At 36.3% G+C, this 21,547-nt stretch overlaps 1 protein-coding gene across 2 annotated transcripts in view; it reads left to right on the top strand.

Annotated features, from left to right (window-relative positions):
* RABGAP1L (RAB GTPase activating protein 1 like) overlaps positions 1 to 21,547 on the top strand; it is a 782,624-nt gene that overhangs the window by 201,301 nt on the left and 559,776 nt on the right. For both annotated transcript variants that reach the window (XM_032393375.1, XM_032393374.1), the window contains exon 12: positions 19,523 to 19,616. In XM_032393375.1, the coding sequence (XP_032249266.1) occupies positions 19,523 to 19,616 (94 nt within the window). The remainder of the gene's footprint in view (positions 1 to 19,522; positions 19,617 to 21,547) is intronic.

The raw sequence follows: 21,547 nt of genomic DNA on the forward strand, positions 1-21,547 counted from the left end.
AGAAAAATATTAGATTATGAATATAGACTTAGGGAACTTAGTAACTCCATAAAGCATAATAACATTCATATCATAGCAGTCCCAGAAGAAGAAGATGAGAGAGAAAAGGGGGCAGAAGGTTTATTTGAGAAAATTATAGCTGAGAATTTCCCTAATCTGGGCAGGGAAACAGACATCCAGATCTAGGAGGCACAGAGAACTTCTTTTAAAATCAACAAAAGCAGGCCAACACCAAGACATATTGTAGTTAAATTAGCAAAATATCGAGAAAAAGAAAAATATCCTAAAAGCAGCAAGACAAAAGAAGTTCCCAACTTACAAGGAAAGACAAATAAGGTTAGCAGCAGATCTTTCCACAGAAACTTGGCAGGCCAGAAGGGAGTGGCATGATATATTTCACATGCTGAATGGGAAGACTATGCAGCCAAGAATACTCTATCCAGCAGAGCTGTCATTCAGAATAGACGGAGAGATAAAGAGTTTTTCAGACAAAAACTAAAGGAGTTCATGGCCACTAAGTCAGCCCTGCAAGAAATACTAAAGGGGACTCTGAGTGGGAAAGAAAGATGAAAAGTGACAAAGACTGGAAAGAGAGAAAATCTCCAGAAACAATTACAAAACAAGTAATAAAATGGCACTAAACTCATCTATCAATAATTACTCTGAATGTAAGTAGACTAAATGCTCCAATCAAAAGACATAAGGTGTTAGAATGGTTAAAAAACCAAGACCCATCTATATGCTGCCTAAAAGAGACTTTTTAGACCTAAAGACACCTGCATATTGAAAGTGAGGGGATGGAGAACCATTTATTGTGCTAATGGATGTCAAAAGAAAGCCAGAGTAGCAATACTTATATCAGACAAACTAGATTTTAAACCAAAGACTGTAATGAGATGAAGAAGGGTATTATATCATAATAAAGGGGTCTATCCAACAAGAAGATCTAACAATTATAAATATTTATGCCCCCAATTTGGGAGCACCCAAATATATAAAACAACATAAAGGAACTCATTGATAATAATGTAATAATAATAGGGGAGTTTAATACCCCACTTACATCAATGGACAGATCATCAAAGCAGAAAATCAACAAGGAAACAATGGCTTTGAATGACACACTGGACCAGATGGACTTAACAGATGTCTTCAGAACATTTCATCCTATAACACCAGAATACACATTCTTTTCGAGTGCACATGGGGCATTCTCCAGAATAGATCACATACTGGGTCACAAATCAGGCCTCAACAAGTACAAAAAGATTAAGATCATACCATGCATATTTTCTGACCACAATGCTATGAGACTTGAAGTTAACCACAAGAAAAAATTTAGAAAAGACCACAAATACATGGAGAGTAAAGAAGATCCTACTAAAGGATGAATAGGTCAACCTGGGAAGTGAAAGGAGAAATAAAAAAAAAATACATGAAAACAAATGATAATGAAAACACAATGGTCCAAAACCTTTGGGATGCTGCAAAAGTGGTCATAAGAAGGAAGTATATAACCATACAGGGCTGGCCTATTTCAAGAAGCAAAAAATATCTCAAATATGCAACCTGACTTACACCTAAAGGAGCTAGAAAAAGAACAACAAACGAAGCCTAAAACCAACTGAAGGAAGGAAATAATAAAGATTAGAGTAGAAATAAATGATATAAAACCTAAAAAAACAATAGAACAGATCAATGAAAACCAGGAGCTAGTTCTTGGAAGGAATTAATACAATTAATAAATCTCTAGCCAAACTTATCAAGAAGAAAAGAGAAAGGACCCAAATAAATAAAATCGCGAATGAGAGAAGAGAGATCACAACCAATACCACAGAAATACAATTAGAATATTATGAAAAATTATATGCCAACAAATTGGGCAATCTGGAAGAAATGGATAAATTCCTAGAAACATATAAACTACCAACACTGAAACAGGAAGCAATAGAAAATTTGAACAGACCCATAATCAGCAAAGAAATTGAATCAATAATAAAAAATCCCCCAACAAACAAAAGTCCAGGGCCAGATGGCTTTCCAGGGGAATTCTACCAAACACTTAAAGAAGAGTTAATACCTATTCTCCTCAAACTGTTCAAAAGAATAGAGAAGGAAGGGCACCTGGGTGGCTCAGTCGGTTAAGCGTCTGCCTTTGGCTCAGGTCATGATCCCAGGGCCCTAGGATCAAGCCCCACAACAGGCTCTCTGCTTAGTGGGAACTCTGCTTATCCCTCTGCTGCCCGCCCCCCACCCCCAAGCTCAGGCTCATGCTCTCTCTCTTTCAAATAAATAAATAAAAGGAAGAAAAACTTCCAAACTCATCCTATGAGGCTAACATTACCCTGATTCCCAAACCAGACAAAGACCCCACTAAAAAAGAGAATTACAAGGCCAATATCCCTGATGAACATGGATGCAAAAATTCTCAACAAAATATTGGCAAATCACATTCAAGAGTACATTAAAAGAATCATTCACCATGATCAAGTTGGATTTATTCCTGGGCTACAAGCGTGGTTCAAAATCCACAAATCAGTCAGTGTGACACACCACATTAATAAAAAAAAGGATAAGAACCATGTGATCCTCTCAATAGTGGCAGAAAAAGCATTTGACAAAATGCAGCATTCATTCTTGTTAAAAACCCTCAACAAAGCAGGGATAGAAGGAACATACCTCAACATCATGAAGACCATATTCTAAAGACCCACAGCTAACATCATCCTCAAGGGCGAAAAACTGAGAGCTTTCCCTCTATGGTCAGAAACAAGACAGGGATGTCCACTCTCACCATTGTTATTTAACATAGTACTGAAAGTCCTAGTGTCAGCAGTCAGACAACAAAAAGAAATAAAAGGCATCCAGATTGGCAAGGATGAAATCAAACTTTCACTCTTTGAGGATGACATTATACTTTATGTAGAAAACCCAAAAGACTCCAGCAAAAAACTGCTAGAACTGATGCGTGAATTCAGTGGAGTCCTAGGATACAAAACCAACATACAGAATTCTGTTGCAGTTCTGTACACCAGTAATGAAGCAGCAGAAAAAGAAATTAAGGAATTGATCCCATTTGCAGTTGCACCAAAAACAGTAGGATACCTAGGACTAAACCTAACCAAAGAGATAAAAGATCTGTACTCTGAAAACTATAGAACACTTATGAAAGTAATTGAAGAGAACACAAAGAAATGGAAAAACAATCCATGCTCATGGATTGGAAGAACAAACATTGTTAAAATGTCTATACTACCCAAAGCAATCTACACATTTAATGCAATCCCTAATAAAATACCACCAGCATTTTTCACAGATCTAGAACAATCTAAAATTTATATGGAACCACGAAAGACCCTGAATAGCCAAAGTAATCCTGAAAAAGAAAAACAAAACTGGAGGCATCACAATTCCAGATTTCAAGCTATATTACAAAGCTGTAGTCATCAATACAGTATGGTACTGGCACAAAACAGACCTATAGATCAGTGGAACAGAAGAGAGAACCCAGAATTGGATGCACAACTATATGGTCAACTAATCTTCAACAAAGCAGGAAAGAACATCCAATGGGAAAAAGTCTCTTCAGCAAATGGTGTTGGGAAAACTGGACCACTTTCTTATACCATACACAAAATAAATTCAAAATGGATGAAAGACCCAAATGTGAGACTGGAAACCATCAAAATCCTAGAGGAGAAAACAGGCACTCACCTCTTTGACATTGGCCATAACAACTTCTTACTAGACAAATCTCCGGAGGCAAGGGAAACAAAAGCAAAAATGAACTGTTGGGACTACATCAAGATAAAACTGCACACTGAAGGAAACAATCAACAAAACTAAAAGGCAACCAACGGAATGGGAGAAGATATTTGCAAATGACATATCTGATAAAGGGTTAGTATCCAAAATCTGTAAAGAACTTCTCAAACTTAATATCCAAAAAACAAATAATCCAGTTAAGAAATGGGCAGAAGACAGTTTTCCAAAGTCATACCGAAGGCTAAGAGACACTTGAAAAGATCTCCATATCACTCATCATCAGGGAAATACAAATCAAAACTACAATGATATATCACCTCACACCTGAACCAGAATGGCTAAAATCAACAACAAAAAACAAGTGTCAGTGAGGATGTAGGGAGAAAGGAACTCTCTTGCACTGTTGGTGGGAATGCACACTGGTGCAGCCATTGTGGAAAACTGTATTATGCTAAGTGAAATAAGCCAGTCAGAGAAAGACAAATACCATATGATTTCACTCATATGAGGAACTTAAGAAACAAAGCAGATGAACATATATGGGGAAAAAAAAGAGAGGAAAACCATAAAACAGATTCTTAACTATAGAGAACAAACTCAGGGTTGCTGGAGGGGAGGTGGGGGAGGAATGGATTAAATTGGGGATGAGTATTAAGGAGGGCACTTGTTGTGCTGAGCACTGGATGTTGTATGTAAGTGATGAATCACTAAATTCTCCTGAAACTAATATTACATTCTTGAAGGCTATGCACCTATGATCATTCCCAAAGTGAGATTTTTGTTGAGTATTTGTAATGGTCATGTTACCCAGTTAAGGGATTAAAACTCTCTAAGAAATCTTGAGTTTTATTCTCATTACTTGTCTTGAAAAGAGGATGATATTTTGCATAAGTAGAATAATACATCTTAATCATAGAGTGATGCAACAGATTCCCATTCCTTTCACTAGATTATAGGGCAGGGGAGCAGAAGTATGAATTGTAGTTTGACTTAATGGAGTATGGAGTATCTGACCTTCACATGTCACATTTTGTATGTTGGCCTTTATCACATTTATTTTATTTATTTATTTTCCAATATTTTATTTATTTGAGAGAGAGAGCATGAGAGAGATCTGGAGCAGGGGGGGAGGGTAGAGGGAGAAGCAGACTTCCCGCTGAGCAGGGAGCCCGATGCGTGACTAGATCCCAGGACCCTGGGATCATGACCTGAGCTGAAGGCAGACACTTAACCAACTGAGCCACCCAGGCACCCCTTTATCACAATTTTTTTAAAGGAAAGAAATGTATTATAAGTTATAAATATATGCATAATAAGATTAATATATAAGATCCTATGTGATGTTTTCAACTGAAATAATATAAGCAGAACAGTAATTTCTTAATATATGGGAGTACCTTGCTACTCCAGAGATGTGTGTCCTCAGTTGAGAATTTACTGTGTCCATTGAGAAATGTCATTTATAAGAATGGGCTACATATGCAAATGTTATATTACTGGTAGAGAGTTGTGAACCATTGGTTATAGAAGACACCTATGCTGACATTCAGGGGCCCTCGATCTCAGTGGGCATACATGAAGGCTCTTTGACTTTTGCAATGCAATTTCATTTTGCCACCCATTCACCTAAGAAGTATGCAGAGCAGATCTTATTCACAGTGCAGACTATGGGTACATTGGCACTTACTAATGATCTCAGATTTGAAGAGTTTGCACAAAAGACTGAAAACGTAGACAGTTGGTATTCAGGATATCCCCTCTAAAGAAAATATTAGTGATTTATTCTCTTAGATTTTTCAAGTGTGATTACTAGAAGGCCATCTGTAAATTAAGTTTGTTATTTGGTAGGTTTTATTAAAATTGTAAAGTTTTAACAAACTTTTAGTGGACACCACTACTTTGCTAAGTGCTATGGACACAAAAATAAATAAGACAGGACTCTTATCCTTGAGGAGCTTTTAGTCTAGTTGAAGAAAAAGACCCATAAATAGATAGTAATATGTAGTAAATGCAGTAATATGAATGGGATATAATATGAGCTGCCTAAAAGAAACTTAGTTTGGCCTGAAAATTCAAGGAAGACTTCTTGGAAATTGTGCCTATGAGCTCTGTCTTGATTAAAAGCACATTATTTAGCTAGAAATATTTGGATGCCTGGTAAGGGAGACCTTGATTAAAAGCACATTATTTAGCTAGAAATATTTGGATGCCTGGTAAGGGAGGGAAACATTGGGTGATGGAAAAGCAGCATTACGTGTGCAGTAAAATATATTCATTTGTAATGGTGGGAAATGACACAATATGAGATTAGAGAGAATATAGAGGCTGGGTGATGGAGAGCCTTTTAGGTCATTCTAATTTTGTATTTTCTGCTTTAATCAAAGGTTGGTAGAGATATTTCTATAGGTATGGTAAAAGTGTCTTCTTGGACATGGTTTATTATGTTATTCAGGGTATTTTGTGTAAAGATTTAGGAGATTAGGGGCGCCTAAGTGGCACAGTCGTTGGGCGTCTGCCTTCAGCTCAGGTCATGAACCCAGGGTCCTGGGATTGAGCCTTGCGTCGGGCTCCCTGCGCCACGGGAAGCCTGCTTCTCATTCTCCCACCCCCCTTGCTTGTGTTCCCTCTCTTGCTGTCTCTCTCTGTTAAATAAATAAACAAAATCTTAAAAAAAAAAAAAAAAGATTTAGGAGATTGATCACACAAGTTGGGAAAAGGTATCTCTCTATGTGAAATTATTTTTTAAGCTTTTATCAGTAAGAGTTGTGCATGTAACCCTTCATTTTTTTAAAAAAAGATTTATTTATTTGGGAGAGAAGGAGAGAGAGAGTGCACAAGCAGGGGGAGGGGCTGCAGGAGAGGGAGAGACATTGTTAAGCAGGCTCTGCGCTGAGCATGGAGCACATAGCAGGGCTTGATTCCAGGACTCTGCAGTCATGACCTGAATGGAAATCAAGAGTCAGACACTTAACCAACCGAGCCACCCAGGCACCCAACCCTTCATTTTTTTCATTCTTGTCTTTGGAGAAGGTTGAAGCTTAGTTTTTCATTTACCTGTTTTTTGTTTTTTGTTTTAAAAGATTATTTATTTATTTATTTGAGAGAGAGAGAAAGAGAGAGAGAGCACATGAGGGGGGGAGGGTCAGAGGGAGAAGCAGACTCCCCGCCGAGCAGAGAGCCCGATGCGGGACTTGATCCAGGGACTCCAGGATCATGACCTGAGCCGAAGGCAGTCGCTTAACCAACTGAGCCAACAGGCGCCCTTTCATTTACTTGTTGTATGTTATTTTTGTATGGTGTTCTGATGTAAGGCATCTTGTCTACCCCACTCCAATGTTTGACTTTTCTGTTCCTACTACTGTTGTAGCATATATTCTGCTCTGTTGTCATATATCTATATCCATTTCCTTTTTTCTGCTAGAACATAAGTTCCTCAAAGTCAGGGAGCATGTCTATTTCACATTTTTGGGGTTGGCCATGTAGTGAGTGCTTAATAAATATTTGAATGAATCAATACTTGATTAATTCATGTTTGCTTTATTTTACTTATGTCTGTTTTTATCTTCTGTCTCAAGTATTTTTTTTTTTTTTTTGGTAAATGGGTAGGGTAGATATAAATAAGATATAACTACTAGTGGTGTGGGCTTCATATATCTGATCTCTTAAATCATCCATTTCTCAATACAAGAAGAGGACATGATATAATAATAGCTACTGGTTATTGAGTGTATAGTATATTCTATAGAGCTTCTCTTCAAATTGACCTTTCTCTATACTATTGCATATGTTGTTCCTTGTTTGGAAGATACTTTCTTTAGAACTTCTGCTTGCTGCCTTTTCTGCATCATTCATTCATTCATTCATATATTATTTATTTATTTATTTATTAAAGAAAAATTTTGTTTATTTGAGACAGAGCGAGAGCAAGAGAGCACAAGCAGGGGGAGTGGCAGTGGGAGAGGGACAAGCAGACTCCCCACTGAGGCTCCATCCAGGATCCCGAGATTATGTCCTGAGCCGAAGGTGGAGGCTTAACTGACAGAGCCATCCAGGCGCCCTTCCCTCATTATTTAGATCTCAGCTCAAGGCTTAGGTGTTACCTCTTCAGATAGTCTTCCTTGACCACTTCCAGCTAAAGTAGGCCCTTTCTTCAAAGGCAGCATTAGTCTTTCTATCATCTTGTTCTAATGGTACTTTGAACATACCATTCTAATAATTCTTAAAATACCATATTATAAGTATGGTCTTTTAAATTCATTTCTCTCACCTTCCAGAGTGTGAGTTACTAAGGGGCAGATGGTATTTTATTCTTTTTTGAGTTCCCATTGCCTAATATGTGGCAAGTGTTAAGTAAATATTTGTGTAATAAATGGAAATCTCTTTGGAATGTTAGACTCGGTGAAGAACAACATATTTTTGTTTTTAAAATCTGTTAATGGATGGATAGGTGATACAGGGGTGAATAAGTGTGCAGAACAGACTCAACATAGCAGGCTTCAGACTGCTATCCTCAGAAAAGGCTATTTGCAAAGTCAGTCCTTGGCTGGTACTGGGAAACAGATTTTGAGAGGGTTCCCACCATTCTCTAACTGAGAAGAGTGGCTCACTGTGCCTACACTATTTGTACTAACAATATGATTTATGCTGAACACCTACTTTCCTTCTGGATTCTGGAATTTTGGCACATGCTAGGCAGAGGGTACTTACATGATCAGCCCCAATAAAAACCTCTCTAATGAGCTTTCCAGGTAGACAGCATTTCACACGTTTTGTCACAACCTGTTGCTGGAAGATTTAAGTGTGTCCTCTGGACTCCACTGGGAGAGAACTTTGGGAAGTTTGCACCTGGTCTCCTCTAGACTTCACCCAATGTGCCCTTTCCCTTTGCCGATTTTGCTTTGTTTCCACTGTAATAATCATAAATGTGAGTACAACTATATGCTGAGTCCTCTGAGTCCTCCTAGAGAATCAATGAACCTGGGGGTGATCTTGAAGACCTCTGACATAATAAGATAGATAAATCTCTTATACTTCTAATTATGGGAGAGGTGACAGATAATGAATAAACAAGAAAAATAACAGGAACTAATAATGCCATTTAGATATTTAAAATTGGTTGATTGGTGGGGCGCCTGAGTGGCTCAGATGGTTAAGCGTCTGCCTTCGGCTCAGGTCATGATCCCAGGGTCCTGGGATCGAGCCCCATATTGGGCTCCGGGCTCAGCCAGGAGCCTGCTTCTCCCTTTGCCTCTCCCCCTGCTCATGTTCTCTCTCTCTCTCTGTATCCGTGTCTCAAATGAATAAAAAAATCTTTAAAAAAATTTTTAAAAAAATTGGTTGATTGATCTGGGTAGCTACTTTAGATTGGGTGTTCAGCTAAAAATTTCTCTGAAGAGGTGGCATTTAAACTGCGATCTGAGTGACAAGAAGCAGCCAGCTGTTGGAAGGTAGGTAAAGAGCATTTCAGGAGAGGAAATAGTGCAGAGGCTTGAAGGTGAAGGTGAAAGTGTGCTTGGTGTGTTTGAAGAATAGAAAGGAGGACAGATGACTGAAGGGTAGGGGGCAAGCAAAAAGGTGGTACAATACAGACATGGACAGATAGCCAGGGGACATCATGTAAGTTCCTGTAAAACCACTGTGAGAAATTCTTTTTTGAAGGCTTTGAAGGGTTTTAAGCTGGGAAGACGAGACTAAGATTTGATTCGTCGTTTCAAAACCCCTCTGCAGCTGTATACGAGGAGAATGAAGTCCAGCAGAGTAGTGCTGGAAGCAGGGAGACCATTGGGAGACCCTTACAGTGATCTTGGCCAAATGTTGGGGGCTTGGGTGAGGGTTGTAATTTGGAGAGGGAGAAAAGTAGGTAGATTTGAGATACGTTTTGGAGGTAGAGTCAACAGGGTTGGGTAATCAACTATAGGCAGTGAGGGTAAATAATAACTTGTCGATTTCAGTTTGAACAACTGCATAGATAATTTTGTCATTTATGAAAATGGGGAGGGGGGAACCAGGCAAATACAGGTATGTGAAGAAAACTAAGAGTTTTTTTGAAAGTTTATTAGATACCAAATGGAAATGTCATATAGGCAGTTGATATATATAGGTTCTAAAAAAGTGTGTTTCTTATTTTATTCATCATATATCTATGAGTGCTGACCAGTTGCCAAGTACTTTGATAGGATACCAGAATACAGTCTCTTTTTTTAAGTAAGTAAGTTAGTTTAGAAAGGAAGGCAGGCAAGTATTCAGGACATTACAGAGAGACATGTTATCATAGGACCATGCAGAGAATGCTTAGCAGGTCCACTAAAATGGCACTTTTGCTCTAAAGTCTTGAGTTTTTCTCAAAAATCCATTATTTTCTGTTACCTTCACAATTATATGTTTACTGTCATTGTTGAATTTTAAAGTCCTTATGTGTACGAGCCAGCCTATATCAAGTTAACCTAAGTCTCTTTTGGCAGTTTCTGCCTTTTTCTTCCATTGTGTTTTATACTTGGCAATCTCTTCATCAGTTAAAATGCTTTCCCTTAGGAGGGGAGTACAAAAAAATCCAAATGCAGAGATGAACCTGATTTCACTGTTACTTCCCTGACTGCCTGATTTCATGTGGCTGCTTTGGCTAGTCTTGTGGGCATTTCCCCTTCCTTTCTTATTTACTTTTGAGTGTGTTCCCTTGCAGAGTTACACTCTTGGTTGAAGAGGGTCATCTGTCCAGTTAGAGGACTTGTGAGTGTGTTATGCACCACCAGGTGGGAGTTAGTGAGCTCCCTTTCCACCCATGAGTTAAATTTGGGTATCCTGATGGGTTCTTCCCTTGCTTCTCTTTGTTTCTAATTATCTCCAATGCTTGCTTAGTTTTTTTCTTCTAATTGATTGGCTGCCTTTTATTTTATTTTATTTTTTTATTTTTTATTTTTTTTAAGATTTTTTATTTATTTGCGAGAGAGAGCATGAGAGGGAGGAGGGTCAGAGGGAGAAGCAGACTCCCTGCTGAGCAGGGAGCCTGATGTGGGACTCCATCCCAGGACTCCAGGATCATGACCTGAGCCGAAGGCAGTTGCTTAATCAACTGAGCCACCCAGGCGCCCTGATTGGCTGCCTTTTAAAAAGTTATTCTTTGAATGATAAGTTTTAAAATAATCCTTTAGTATAACTATTTTCATGTGTTCTTTCTTATAATCCGCCAGACACTAATTTCCTTCTTTGCCACCTGTCAGTTTATTTTGAAAAAAGTCATTGATAATATATTCAAATAGACACTGCCCCAATTTTTTATTATAAAACTATACTAGACTCTCCAAACACATCAAATTGTATACATTAAATATCTACAGCTTTTTGTATGTTAATCATATTTCAATTAAAAAAATTTAAAAAAAATGAGCAGAGAATTAAAATGCATTTCCAAAACCCTGAAAATACAAAATGTAAATAAATATCTAAATAAATTCTAAGTCATTTATATCCCAGAAAAATGTGAAATGAAACATACATAAATACACAAAAGGATATACTAGCCTCATGATTAAGAAAGCAGTTTGTTTAGGGGTGCCTGGGTGGCTCATTGGGTTAAACATCTGACTTTTGATCTCCACTCAGGTCTTGATCTCAGGGTCATGAGCCCCTGTGTTGGGCTCCTTAAAAAAAAAAAAAGTAGTTTGTTTAATGTTAAGAGCCTTAGCCTTTTTTTTTCCCTCAAATGTAACTTAAATTCTTTCCATTTTGTTATCTGAACAGATTTGTGAGGCTTAAAAAACAATGTTACAAAGTGGAAAAAAAAAGAAAGTAAGGTTTTTGGCTGCCCTGCTCTTTTGAGTATGGTTGACAGATTTCAGCGATCACTGATACATTTTTATTAATCACTTACGCTTAGTAACTACAGGGATTATTAATTAGAAACCTGTAATTAGATTGAGAGAGTGACAGTGATGATGATTTAGTTGGAAAGAAATCATGCAATTTGTGGTCTCTTCCACCTTGAATCTTCTGTCTATAAATATCACCTTGCCTTTGACAGTGGGAAATGTTACCATATTTCAAATTAAGGATGATCTTTTGTTTTACCTTGATGGTTTACATTTGTGTATCAGCTTATATATAGAACAAGTATATCCTAACTTTTACGTGAGAAATGAGAGATTATATAATATTCAAGATCATACAAATGTGGCTATAGTTTTTGGCTGTCCAAAATAACATTATTTACTACTAAGTAATAAAAATAAATCACTTTTACATTATTCCATCTTGACACATATCATTATACAAACCCCTATTCCTATAGGTTTTGCCAGATGAGTAAGGTTTTGTTTTTTTCTCCCCAATTGTTTAGAAGAGAGTTTATAGTAACCTGTATTATTTTCAGCAAACAGTACTTATTAAAAAAGAAAATTAAGGGGAAAATCTTTGAAAACCCACAATAGTCACATTTTATCTGTGGTTACTCATCAGCTTTTTATTTTATGAGTAATCCTTCAGTTGAAAAGAAAAATGGGATTTTGTGCTAATTTGCCCCTAATTTTGTCATTTAACTTTATTTGGAAAAAAAAAAAACATTGTGTGTGTGCATGTGTATGTATGTAGAAATATGTATATTTTTTTCCTTTTATGATGTCTGTTGATACTAGTTCTGAAATTTTCCTTTTATGACTAGGATGAAAAGCATTGCTAATAGAAACACAGTATTTGTTTCAAAGCAGGGAGTGGCCAAAGTTAAGAGAGCCCTTAAATTATTTTGTTTGAAGTGTCATACATATTTATTTTATTTGATCTAAAAATTTACATTTATTGCATCTTATTTTGGTGTTGCACAGTTGGTTTCTGCTCTCTGCATGTTAGAAATCAGTGAATAATAAACAATAAACCTAGAATGCTTTTTTAGTTACTTTGAAGTGCTGGGCAGGAAACTGAGGATTCAGTAACAATAGAAATAATAAAAAATGATACCTAACGCTTGAGTACTACTGGGTGACCGGCACCATGTTTAGTATCGCACATACATTCTCATTTAATTTTTATAATACATGATTAATATTGTTATTTTCATTTCACCGATATTTAAAGAAAATAGTAGTCCTATAGTGTGCGTCTGCTGTGGAGTCTGTGTGGATTCTCTGTGGAATCCTGTGTATGGTCCTGCTTTCTCAAGGAGAACAATAGTTGTGGGGAAATTGAAATTAACAAGGAGATTGTGCATGGAAAGGAATGAAGTTAGGCATTTTGGAGGAGTCTCTAACCATACTCCCTGAGTTAAGCAGAGTCTCTCAGAGACCTCTTCTAAAGTGAACATGTTAAATCTATTAGCTATGGATTCCCTCAACTCTCTCTCTTAACGTAGTTAAAATATCCAAAGCCCCATATTCAGTCAAAATATGAGAGGTCCTTCTGGTCACTCCCTCCCTCCAAACCGGGGCAGTTTCATGTCTTTTTAGGGAATTGGCCTGATTCCTCGTCTTTCTCTTTCCAGTGTTTTCTTTTCCAATTACCTTAAGTGTATAAACATATTCTAAAAATAAAGCAGTAACAAATAAATATTTCCATTTATTCCACAGTTGAGTGTTACTGTGTGCTAAATCCTATTATATAAAGACAAGATATACTCCTAGCCCTCACAGAGCTTGGATTTCAAGAAAAGGAAAAAGATATGTAAAACATGAAAGTTATAGATATTAAATGCCTGGATCAATAATGAAAACAGGCATGTGTTCATGGAAGTCTGATGGATATTATTGTAGGAGTCTGTACAGGAGCCAGAAAGGAAGAACGGGCCAGTTTTCTGGGGCGTGGGGCTTGATAAAGGAGTGTAATGCCTGAATTGACGATGCAGTTCTTTTTAGCTATATTACTCTCTTACCTTCCCATATCTCATGAGCTTGGATAAAGAAAAGTCTACATTTGTTGTTGCCACTTCCTGCTCAAAACTTGCACTCCAGCTTCTCCCCCGTACTGTACATCATAGGAATTCAAATTTGTTGAATGAAAATGGCTTTTAATAGTTAACATGCCTGCCTTTTGCCAGGCACTATAATATATGTGTTTTGCACATAATAACTTGCTTAATTGGTACAACTACAGTATAAGATAGATAGTGTTTGTTATTTTTCCCATTTTACAAATAGGCAGCTGAATCACAGAGTAACTTAACCAGGATCGCAGCTAGTAAGTGGTGAAACTGGGTTTCAGAACCATGCATTTTCCCTCCAGAATCCATTATGAATGACTGAATGGACCTGGTTCCCTTTACCCATGTCTGCACATAGATGCCCACGTACTAAAGGTCACTAATTTTCAAGGCATACATTTTTTTTTTTTTTGTAGTTGTAATGGATTTTTCTTTCTTCCATCTTTTCCCCTCCAGTTATCAATTCAGGAAACTTTTAACCTCTTCACTGTGTTTCTTACTGCACTTTGGTTTCCAGTGTCTTTTTCTTTTCTTTCTTTTTTAAAAAAATATTTATTTATTTATCTATCTATTTATTCATTCATTCATTTATTTGAGAGAGAGAGAGCATGCGCACGAGCAGGGGGGCGGGGCGGGGGTGGGGGAGAAGCAGGTTCCCCACTGAGCAGGGAGCCTGATGCAGAACTCGATCCCAGGACCCTGGGAGCATGACCCGAGCCAAGGGCAGATGCTTATCTGATGGAGCCACGCAGGCGTCCTCCAGTATCTTTCATTTTCATTTTTTTTTAGGTTTATTTCTTTCATTCTACCTAGAGACTCCATCGTATCTAATATAGTAACTTTATGTTTCTTTAGCCTCCTTTCTTCTTGTCTAGCAGGATGGCCAATAAGTATTTAAAACACCCACGGTGAGTTGTTTCTGCAGCAAGGAAGATAGATCTGGCTTACTTTTGAGGTCACTAGGTTATCAGTTTATTTTTATTCTTCCTGAGTGTCAAGGGGATTATACCCCTGAAACTTGTCCATTTAAATCTCTTGCTCTCAATTCAGTGTTTCTAGGGCATGTTGCTTTAAATGTGCCTGCCTTTTCCATTCTTGGCTCTGGCTTCCAACATTTACTAGATGTTGGCACTTGGCACAGACTGGTATCTGCTAAATGCCAAGCACAGTCTCCCATGAAAAAATGGTAAACAAACAAATAAAAAAACTAAAGAGAGGTAGCATTTGACTCTGGATTCAAACTGAGGTTGAATTCTATCTCTCCATCACCTATTAGAAGGGTAACCTTGAGCAAGTTACTTAACCTCTCTGTGCCTCAGTTTTCTTATTTTGAAAGTGGGCAAATGAGTAGTGACTACCTTATTAGGTTTTTTAGGGAATACAATGAGTTAGTGTCTGTAAAATTTAAGAACTGTGTTTAGAATAGAGATTAAAAAAAAAAAAAGGCAGACATTCAATAAAAGCCTAGGATTCCTGTCTTCTTTGGCTAAGTCCTATTTTTTGTCCAAATATTTGGCTCCTGACTTGATGTGGTTTCTGCCTTAATTGTTCATCAGGGATCTAGTTTTTACTTCATTGTGTGTGCCCGTTTCCCCCCTTTCTCTTTGTGGTTCTCCTACTAATCTAGGTGTTTACAGTTCTAATTCCTTTTTGTGGTGGAAAATAACTTGGGAGATTGTCGGGAAACAGTACCTTGTTGTTGTCAGTGATAATTTTATTGCATATTAGTAGGGGTTTATAATAATGAAATAGGCTTTTGTTTTTTTCTGTAGCAACAGGGATTATTTAAAAGATAAAAGTCCTTTCCCCATGCTTATTATAGTTATGTGTACTTATTTTAAAAGATAAGAATATTTATAGAAAAGAAACTTAAAAGTGAAAGATGTGTTCCCTCAGTATTTATTGAATGCCTGCTATGTGAGAAGATACTGTTAGGTGCTGCAACATAATTGTTCTTAATAGTTTGGTATATAATCTTACAGCTGTTTTTAAAGGTCTTTGTAATCATATAAGTAATACTACTTGCTGAAATAAAACCATACTTAAAAATTACTCCTTTGTTTCTTGCTTTTCATCACAAAATAATGTGTTTTAGATGGTTTTCATATAGCATATAAAGATCTAGTCAATCTTAAACTATTGGATAGTATTCTTTGGAATGGATGTACCATAATTTAGTTAATGCAACTTCTTTTTTTTAATAAAGATTTTATTTATTTATTTGCGAGAGAGAATGAGAGTGAGAGAGAGAAAGCACAAGCGGGGGTAGGGAGAGGGAGAAGCAGATTTACTACTGAGCAGGGAGCCCAACGCGGGGCTCAATCCCAGGACTCTGGATCACAGCCTGAGCTGAAGGCAGACGCTTAGCCAACTGAGCCACCCAGGTGCTCCTAGTTAATGCAATTTCGACTGAAGAATTCCTGATAGTTTTCAGTTATTATTACAAGCAGTGATACGACGAAATCCTTTTACATCTGTCTATTTAGCATATGTATTCCTGGAGAATAAATTTTTAGAAGTGGAGTTGCTGAGTCGAATGATGTATTAATTTGGACTCTTAATACATTTAAAAAGATTACTGTTCTATAAACATCAGCTTTCTTGCCTGTTTCCCCATATTTTCATCAACACTAGATATAATTATTCTTAATGCTGTCTTTTTCTGTTTCATTGTTTTAATTTGAATGACAAAATTATTGAGATAAGGCTTTCTTTAACATCTTTAATTGGCCAGTTATTTTTTTATACAACTGTACTAGGTTTAATTGGCCCAATTTTCTGTTGGATTTTTTTAGTTTATTTGAATATTAAGACCATTTGTCAAATGTTGGGAATTTTTTTTTTGTTTTTTTCGTATACGCTATACCTTGCTTCATATAAGTTTTTTTTTTTTTTTTTTTTAAAGATTTTATTTATTTTCTTTTTGAGAGAGAGAAAGTACAAGCAGGGGGAGCTGCAGGCAGGGGGAAAAGTAGGCTCTGTACTGAGCAAGGAGCCCGATGCAGGACTCAATCCCAGGACTCTGGGATCATGACCCGAGTCGAAGGCAGACGCTTAACGGACTGAGCCACCCAGGCGTCCCTTCATATAAGCTTTTAATTTATAGGTAGTCAGATTTCTTAATCTTTCTTATGGCATCTTTGTTTTGTTTTACTCCTTTCCCTAAAAGAATAAGAAGAATCGGAGATTCTCTGTGTCAGTAGTACTTTCTGATTTTTATTAAAACCAAGATTAATGATTTGTTTTCTTTTTTTCTTTTTCCTTTTCATTGTGTCCTTAGATTTTGGTCTCCAATTTAGCATATACAACTTCATCAAATACTTTGGAACCTTGCTGTGTTATTATTTACTATGGAGCAAAATAGAGTATAAGGTGGGACCATCTTGGACCCTGCTTAATTGAAATCCAATTTATATTATAAGTACTCATACTTGGTACCAATTTATAAGAAGAGTGATCAGCAGTCCCTGTTTGCCTGATAGTCTAAGTTTAACCTTTTTTCTAGTGTAAGTTTTAATAGTGTCCTTTTTCATTCTCAAAAAGCACCTCAGTTTAGATGAAAAAATTACAAGGATTATAAGGGATAGTTGTTTACATTGAGAGTTTTTTAGAATATTTTAATATTTAAGGCTTCAGTTGTTTCTGTTTACAGTATTCCTCCAATACTTAGCAATACTTCATTTGCTTTAGCTTTTTAAAAATCTCTCATTTCTATTATTTTCATGAAGAACTTGTTGCAAAGTTCACAGAATTGCTTATGTGAGGTATTTCTAGAGCAGTGATGTTCGTGTCTACCTTCTTGAACCTCATTCCAGTATCCAGAATAATGTTTACTTTTTGAACAGTGTCCTAAACATGTTGAAGCATTTGTCCGTGTGTGCATGTTTTCGTTATACTTTACTAAATATGTGATAAAATCTTTTTGTGTGAATATGATCAAATCTTTTAAGCTGGCCAAATAAACCTTCCTTTATTGTATTGTTTTTTTTTTGGTGTTGATGCTATCCACTGATATGAATTGGTTTATACTTGGATCATTGGCTTTGTTGTATGCTAAGTAATAACTGTTCTTAACACTGATCCCTGTGGGATTCACTTAATGCCAGTACTTATTGTACTGTAACAACGTTGATAAAACATTGGTCCTTGCTATGAGCCAGACAGATTTTTATATAGCTTATTTTATCATTCAGGTAATACTTCTTCAGACTTTTTCTTATATAGTACTGTGTCAAAGTGCTTGTGGTAATGTAGATAAATTGTGCCCATTACATTTCCTTTCTCTAGCAGCTCTGTTACCACTTGAAAGATTTACACAGCTCTGGAACAGACACTTCTCTGAAGAAGACATACAAATGGCTAACAGACACATGAAAAAATATTCATCATCAGCCATCAGGGAAATTCAAATCAAAACCACATTGAGATACCACCTTACACCAGTTAGAATGGCAAAAATTGACAAGGCAGGAAACAACAAATATTGGAGAGGGTGTGGAGAAAGGGGAACCCTCTTATACTGTTGGTGGGAATGCAAGTTGGTACAGCCACTTTGGAAAACAGTGTGGAGGTTCCTCAAAAATTTAAAAATAGAGCTACCCTATGACCCAGCAATTGCACTCCTGGGTATTTACCCCAAAGACACAGATGTAGTGAAAAGAAGGGCCATATGCACCCCAATGTTCATAGCAGCAATGTCCACAATAGCCAAACTGTGGAAAGAGCCGAGATGCCCTTCAACAGATGAATGGATAAAGAAGATGTGGTCCATATATACAATGGAATATTATTCATCCATCAGAAAGGATGAATACCCAACTTTTACATCAACATGGATGGGACTGGAGGAGATTATGCTAAGTGAAATAAGTCAAGCAGAGAAAGTCAATTATCATGATTTCACTTATTTGTGGAACATAAGGAATAACATGGAGGACATTAGGAGAAGGAAGGGAAAAATGAAGGGGGCGAAATCAGAGGGGGAGACGAACCATGAGAGACTATGGACTCTGAGAAACAAACAGGGTTTTAGAGGGGAGGAGGGTAGGGGGTTGGGTTAGCCTGGTGATGGGTATTAAGGAGGGCATGTATTGCATGGAGCACTGGGCGTTATATGCAAACAATGAATCATGGAACACTACATCAAAAACTAATGAAGTACTATGTGGTGACTAACATAACATAATTAAAAAAAAGAAAAAAAAGATTTACACAGCTTACACTTACTCATTTTCATCACTGATTGTAAACTGTAACTCAACCAGTTGTGTTCTTTCTAAAACTATTACTTTATATTATGGGATATTTTATAAAGTTGTAATTTTAAAAAGCCCAAATAGTTTAATTTTTCCTTTAGTCAAAAATATTTGTACTTATGAATATATCTTTAAAACCTTAAAATTTTTCTTGTATTTCTAGTTGTTTGGTGTTTGTATTATAATATATTTCTTGGTGTTATATATTGATATATATATCTGATTCTTGATTTCAGTGTTGGCATCACTAATAAAATATTAATATTTGAGAATATTAATCTGGTGAATAGAATATCACATAGGGATTTCTAATTGTGTTACCATTAGCTTTAAAATTTTATCCTCTTGGGATAAAGTTATTTATATATAGTTATTTTCAATTTCATATATATAAACTGTGAATAGGAATTTTCATAAAATGTTTATGCTTTGAGAATATATTTAGGCACTAAAGATAATGTTAATGAAGGTTTTTTGCAATGGGCATAATAGAAGAAGTTTGTTTTATTAGACACATAGTGATGTTTCTTGCTTTTTAATACATAAATATCAGATATATAGTATGATGTTTGTCATTTTTGCTTTTGTGTTTCTTCTGCAGAGAGTGATAATGAACTCTCAAGTGGAACAGGTGATGTGTCTAAGGATTGTCCTGAGAAGATCCTGTATTCTTGGGGAGAATTGCTAGGAAGATGGTAAAAATTTATTTTTTTGTATTGAAAATTTTACATTTACATAGTTGATGTTAATTTGTCTTATTAATTAAAATCTATATGTTTATCTTAATATTTTAATGTACTTTAAAAACATAAAAGTTAAAACATAATTCATGGACACTGTTTATGTTTGGCTGGGTCTTCCATCCAGTATGGTCTTATTTAACTTACTTTTGGAAGATACGTTTGCCTTATTGTGTCATGTAGACATAACATTGCTCACAGTAGTCAACTGTGTGCTTTATTGCTAAAACATGTAAATATCTATCGTTAAAGGGTCATATTTCCTTTCTCTACTAAGTCTGTTACCATGAAAAGGGGCTGTACTGCATAGAATTGCTCATTTCACCACTGATTATAAACTGTAACTCAGTCTGTTTTATTCTTTCTGACTAAAACTGTTACTTTATATTTTGGAGTATTTTATCTAGAACTACAAAAAAGGGGTACTTTGTATTTATTATGCCTATGCTGTTTATATCTATTACAGGTAAGTTTTTTAAAGAGGTAATCATGACTATAATTTGTTAGTAAGATTTAAAAATCTTACCAACAAATCATTCTGCCATACCATATATAGAAACCACGATTTATTATTGAGTATACATGTCAAAATACATGCATGCTGGTGGTCCAGGAGAAGCTACTAAGTTTGGGCAGAATTTCACACACTTTGTACAGTAAAGTAGAAGAAAGAAAAATTAAAATTTTATCTTTTTAAGAGACAAGTGAATGCTTCTTATGATAATTTCCTATACACATCCTGAGAGACTCCTGATTTAATTTAGGAGATACATTATGGTTCTGAGGGTCAGAAAGCTCATGACTTCTCACTGTAAAATCTGGAGAATAGTTATGTCAACTTCCTGACCAAAGTGTTGAATCTATTATGTTTTGTTTTTGTTTTTGTTTTTTAAAAGAGATGCCCTAAGAGTAAGGGAGGGCTTACTGCCTCCCCTAATTAAACAAAGAAAATTTAATCTTATTTATCTCACACATACAAATGTGAAATGAACACATCTTAGAGAGTTTATTTAACTCATTAATTAATGGGAACCAGTAAGATATTAGAACCAATCAAAATGAGAATTCAATTTAGAGATTTATATTCTCTTCCTGATAATTCACTTGCATAGTCATGAACAGGAATTATTTTCATGGCTATGGACAAAAAACTTACACATTGTTATCAGTTTTCTACACATCTGTTGAGAGTTGTAAATTTGCCTAGTTAAAGACAAATAGAGACATACACCTCTGTCATCTCAGATAATTCCCAGAAGGGGCAACATTCCATAGAAAAGGTGTTCAGTAGTCTCTTTAGCCCATTTCAAAAACTTTTCACAATTTTTCCCTGTACTACATCCAGAAGCTAATTGATTCATGTAAACATTGTCCACCTTTCTAAATTTATCTCATATGTTTTTACTGATTTGTTATTGCCCCCTTTAAGATAAATTTTCATTTTCTAAGGCCCTGAGTTAGTGTTAAAGTTATTCATGACGCTGGTTAAAGGTGGTAAGGAAGACTTTATTCAAGGAGGGAGAGCTATCATGGTAGGTGTAGGGATCACTGAAATGAGGTCTTGCAGTACGGGAGAGGGACTGGGCTCAACTCCAAATATGGCAAGTGCAAATTTATAGCCAATAGAGAATTACTAAGAGGAAACGTCAAGGGTAAAGGGGCTCCTGGCTAAACTGACCTAACAGGATTCTTGCTAAAGGTGGATCAGGATGATTGGACATCGCCTGAGGATGGTGGAAGATGAGGAACTCAACTAGAAATCAAGGGTGATCAGATACTGAGGATGGGGGATCCTGGCTAAACTGACTTAGTAGGATTCTTGCTAAAGTTGGACAATGCAGAGATGAACATGGAAGCTTAAAAGTCAGGGCCTGTTTAAGAAGAGA

This window comes from Phoca vitulina, unplaced genomic scaffold, assembly GCF_004348235.1.
Source record: "Phoca vitulina isolate PV1807 unplaced genomic scaffold, GSC_HSeal_1.0 scaffold73, whole genome shotgun sequence".
NCBI classification, from domain to species: Eukaryota; Metazoa; Chordata; class Mammalia; order Carnivora; family Phocidae; genus Phoca; species Phoca vitulina.